The sequence below is a fragment of the Alosa alosa genome, chromosome 1, assembly GCF_017589495.1.
Source record: "Alosa alosa isolate M-15738 ecotype Scorff River chromosome 1, AALO_Geno_1.1, whole genome shotgun sequence".
NCBI lineage: Eukaryota > Metazoa > Chordata > Actinopteri > Clupeiformes > Clupeidae > Alosa > Alosa alosa.
Window position 1 is genome coordinate 1,254,626 of NC_063189.1, and position 5,000 is coordinate 1,259,625.

The 5,000-nt window shown below is 46.4% G+C and overlaps 1 protein-coding gene and 1 long non-coding RNA gene across 2 annotated transcripts in view; one reads left to right on the plus strand and one right to left on the minus strand.

The window, feature by feature from the left end:
• Positions 1–3,529, minus strand: part of LOC125297131 — a 106,777-nt gene extending 103,248 nt beyond the window's left edge. The window contains exon 1 of the mRNA XM_048247300.1: positions 2,688–3,529. Coding sequence (XP_048103257.1) covers positions 2,688–2,781 — 94 coding nt within the window. The 5' untranslated portion in view covers positions 2,782–3,529. The remainder of the gene's footprint in view (positions 1–2,687) is intronic.
• An 858-nt stretch (positions 3,530–4,387) lies between these two features.
• LOC125297145 overlaps positions 4,388–5,000 on the plus strand; it is a 1,628-nt gene continuing 1,015 nt past the window's right edge. Inside the window, exons 1-2 of the long non-coding RNA XR_007193958.1 lie at positions 4,388–4,647; positions 4,881–5,000. The exon at positions 4,881–5,000 is cut by the window's right edge and continues 36 nt beyond it. This is a non-coding gene — a long non-coding RNA (uncharacterized LOC125297145). The remainder of the gene's footprint in view (positions 4,648–4,880) is intronic.

Sequence of the window (5,000 nt, forward strand, 5' to 3'; positions counted from 1 at the left end):
TTATTATCAGTTATGTAAGGGATAACGGCCGCATGAGGTGTCCTGTTATAACGGAATTAATGGATCTAGGCGAGGGCAAAAAAACTCTAAGTTGCCTCATGAGTCCATTAATTCCAATATAACTGGACACACCTCGGCGAGCCGTTATCCGCTTTTCCAGTTGCCACTGTAAAAAGCAAAGGAAACCTGCGGTTCTGTTTAAAAAAGAATTCCACTAGTTCAGCTTGTTGTACAACTTTAGTTGGCCCTATAATAACAGCGATAGCATGGACAGTTAGCTTGTTTACAGTTGATTCCATTGTTCTTAAAACCTGTCTCAGGCTCAACCGTTAGATCCTACTATGGTTGTTATAGTTACCATTCATAAGCATTGATATGGAACGGCGATTAAACTTTTTTTACCAGATCTACTTCATAGTTGTCCCATTATTCAGAATTAAAAGACACCCCGCCAGCCAATCAGAAAAGAGTATTTCTTCTCTCCGGGTGATAATAGTTATTATTTATGTCAGATATACAGGAAGGTGTTCTGTTCCTAGTGGGGAATCCCATTTAGGATGAGGATTCCCCCACCACCTACGAGCCCCTTCACCATTATACACAACATGACTGCAGCACACAACACACACAGCACAGTAGGCTGGCCACAGGCCCACAGTACAACAACTCTCCACATGCCCACAATACAGCAACTAGCCACCAGCACACAATACAACAACTAGCCACTAACTAGCCACACGCCCACAATACAGCCACACGCCCACAATACAACAACTAGCAACTAACTAGCCACTAACTAGCCACACGCCCACAATACAACAACTAGCAACTAACTAGCCACTAACTAGCCACACGCCCACAATACAACAACTCTCCACATGCCCACAATACAACAACTAGCCACCAGCACACAATACAACAACTAGCCACTAACTAGCCACACGCCCACAATACAACAACTAGCCACTAACTAGCCACACGCCCACAATACAGCCACACGCCCACAATACAACAACTAGCAACTAACTAGCCACTAACTAGCCACACGCCCACAATACAACAACTCTCCACACGGCCACAATACAACAACTAGCCACACGCCCACAATACAACAACTCTCCACACGCCCACAATACAACATTTAGCCACTAACTAGCCACACGCCCACAATACAACAACTAGCCACTAACTAGCCACACGCCCACAATACAACAACTAGCCACTAACTAGCCGCACGCCCACAATACAACAACTAGCCACACGCCCACAATACAACAACTAGCCATACACCCACAATACAACAACTAGCCACACACATGCATGCCCACAATACAACAACTAGCCACTAACTAGCCACACGCCCACAATACAACAACTAGCCACTAACTAGCCACACGCCCACAATACAGCAACTAGCCACACGCCCACAATACAACAACTAGCAACTAACTAGCCACTAACTAGCCACACGCCCACAATACAGCAACTAGCCACACGCCCACAATACAACAACTAGCCATACGCCCACAATACAACAACTAGCACCTAACTAGCCACTAACTAGCCACACGCCCACAATACAACAACTCTCCACATGCCCACAATACAACAACTAGCCACACGCCCACAATACAACAACTAGCCACTAACTAGCCGCACGCCCACAATACAGCAACTAGCCACTAACTAGCCACACGCCCACAATACAACAACTAGCCACTAACTAGCCACACGCCCACAATACAACCACTAGCCACTAACTAGCCACACGCCCACAATACAACCACTAGCCATACGCCCACAATACAACAACTAGCCACACACATGCCCACAATACAACAACTAGCCACACGCCCAGAATACAACAACTAGCCACTAACTAGCCACACGCCCACAATACAACAAATAGCCACTGACTACCACACGCCCACAATACAACAACTAGCCACACGCCCAGAACACAACAACTAGCCACTAACTAGCCACACGCCCACAATACAACAAATAGCCACTGACTACCACACGCCCACAATACAACAACTCTCCACACGCCCACAATACAACAACTAGCCACTAACTAGCCACACGCCCACAATACAGCAACTAGCCACTAACTAGCCACACGCCCACAATACAACAACTCTCCACATGCCCACAATACAACAACTAACCACTAACTAGCCACACGCCCACAATACAACAACTAGCCACACGACCACAATACAACAACTCTCCACAGGCTGGCGGCAGCCAAAGTGCCACATGTTGAACCCCGGATCTGTACATGCCCTCCTGCAGCAAAGAACATCACCAACAGCGCAGCCTTGTTGAGCACTAGCGCATGATTTAAACTGTTTACGTTTTACTGTATTTCTTTACGTTTTACTGTATTTCTTTACGTTTACGTTTAACTGTAGTTCTTTAAAGTAAACACACCATCTCAACCACGTGTGATTCCAGGCAACATGTTAAATCTCAACCGGCAAGACGAGCTGGAGCTTGTGTAGTCTTGACGAGGGCTTTCAGCCTTTTCTAGAGCAGCCTTTTCTAGAGCAGCCTGTTCTACGCTCACATTCTGCCTGATCCTGGTGTCATATTCCAACTAGTCCAGACTCAAACACACCCAGCAATAAGTGCGATGGCTGGCCGTGTGTGTGTGTGTGAGAGAGAGAGAGAGACAGGCTTACCTTTCATGACCAGACTCTTCTCCCTGACGAGAGGCTCCCTCCCCTCCTTTCCTGACCGCCGAGGCCACAGACTGACCTTCCTGGACTTCAGCATGCTGCACACACTCTCCTGTAGGGCTGCTCTCACTCTCCTGTAGGGCTATCAGACTGCTCTCTCCACACACACTCCTCCACACACACTCCTGTAGGGCTATCAGGCTGCTCTCACACACTCCAGCACACACACTCCTGCACGGCCATCAGACTGCTCTCACACTCTCTTGCACTATCGGAGCTGAAGTAAACGCCTCAAGCTGTCACACAGGTCTGTGGTGAGATGTGTGTGTCTGGGAGGCATACCCACATGCACCACACCCACACACACACACGTTTAGAGTATTTCTGAGGTTCAAACTCTGAGTGGAGAATAAAGGAAGAACATGGTGTATTTTTGGGGGACTTCCCTGCACACACCCCACACACAGATACACACTCACACACACACACACACACACTCACACACACACATACACAGACACACACTCCCTCTCCTCCAGCCTCAGGTTCCTACACTGGCCCAGATGCAAATAAACACCTAATCAGCAGGAGAGAGATATATAGATATGCATGTTTCTGTGTTGTTATTGTTATACTGTAATATATTGTACACTTATGTCTATGTATATATATATTATACTGTGATATAGTGTACACCTACAGTATACACCTAGTCTACACATATAGACACTTAGTTTTTCTGTGTCTTATTCCATGTTCCCTCCATACTTTGTATGACTGCTTTGGCAACACAAATGTCTTATTTGTCATGCCAATGAAGCATTTTGAATTGAATTGAATTGAAGAGAGAGAGAGAGGGAGAGAGAGAGGGAGGGAGAGAGAGCAGGGAAAGTCCGGCAGGAGAGAGGGAGAGAGAGAGAGAAAAAGAGGGAGAGCAGAGAGAGGGAGAGAGGGAGGGAGAGCAGAGAGAGAGGGACAGAGAGAAAGAGAGGGAGGGAAAGAGAGAGCAGGGAAACTCCGGCAGGTGTAGGTGGCTGCTGTTATCCCTTTATGCCTGTTTCCTCTACATCACGTGATTTCCTCTCTGTCTCTTCCACAGAGCTCCGCCTGCAGGCTAAACGTGTGTGTGCACTACTACGGCCCTACATATCTGTGTAATGATATCATCAGCAGGGGAGCGTTTGAATGAGTGAATGAGTCAGCTGAAATCATTACTTCTGCACTACTCTCATACGAGCCCTTACTGAGTTAGGAGAGCAGACTGAGTGCCATAAGCAGAGGGAAGAAGTGCTTCAAATGATGTTTTCTCAATGTTTACCCCCATTATCCCCAAGACATACAGTAGGCCTATGTGCAGATGAAATATATTTGTTATTTACTATATGTGACATTAAAAAAAAAACAATCCTAAAATATTAAAGCAGCAAAGTTTGTGAAACACAGAATTCAATGTCACTGTTAAATCGTTTGGCCACTGTATGCATTATTGAAATCAGTTACATAAAAGTCGTTTTGTGTCGGAACATCAAAAGAATGAGATATGGAACAGGTCACTGTTTCACCCATGGTGAAAGTGTCATTTAGTAATTCTGCATCTCCCAGTCTTGGAAGAAGGGTTTATATTCACAAAGATACACAGTGTTCCCGCATTACGCAGTGTCACAATTGCGCATTTCCCATGGGCTTCTTTTCGAAGAGTGACCCAGCACCAAGTTCACTTATAGGCCTATTATATAATCTATAAATCTCTGTTGCGCAGTGTTGAATCAGGCCTCACACACAGTAGATCAATGAAAGTCTCACAATGACTAACATCCATATCAGCGAATGAACAGTGTCACTCACATTTGACAGGAGTAAACGCGTGTGACCAATTAGGCGCTGGAGGTGAAGGCTCAGCGAGTGAATCCACTGACTGGCGTTAGGTTCGCATTCGCAAGCATCGAACACGAAGGTTCTAGAGGTAAGAGTTGCACTTCCACACGCTCCGTGATACTAAACATAGCACACTGCGTTATGCTGTGAATGATTCCGGAGTGTCAACTGCCGCAACTGACATATGTAAAAGTCTGCTTGACGTTGAGTGGGCGACATCATTATCTAGGCTAACTAACGTCACCGTGCGTAATTTAGCTGCGCCAACATGTAACTGTCAGTGTTACCCGACAATTAATGACTGCATTCCCTCTCCTCAAGATATATGATACCCTGGTTGGAGGAGTTTCATCGCCTGGACGGCCTGACCTGACAGCTCTCGTCCTTACACCCTAGATCACGACTCCAACCTTCAGTACCGTCAGCTGCGTCGCAGGGCGA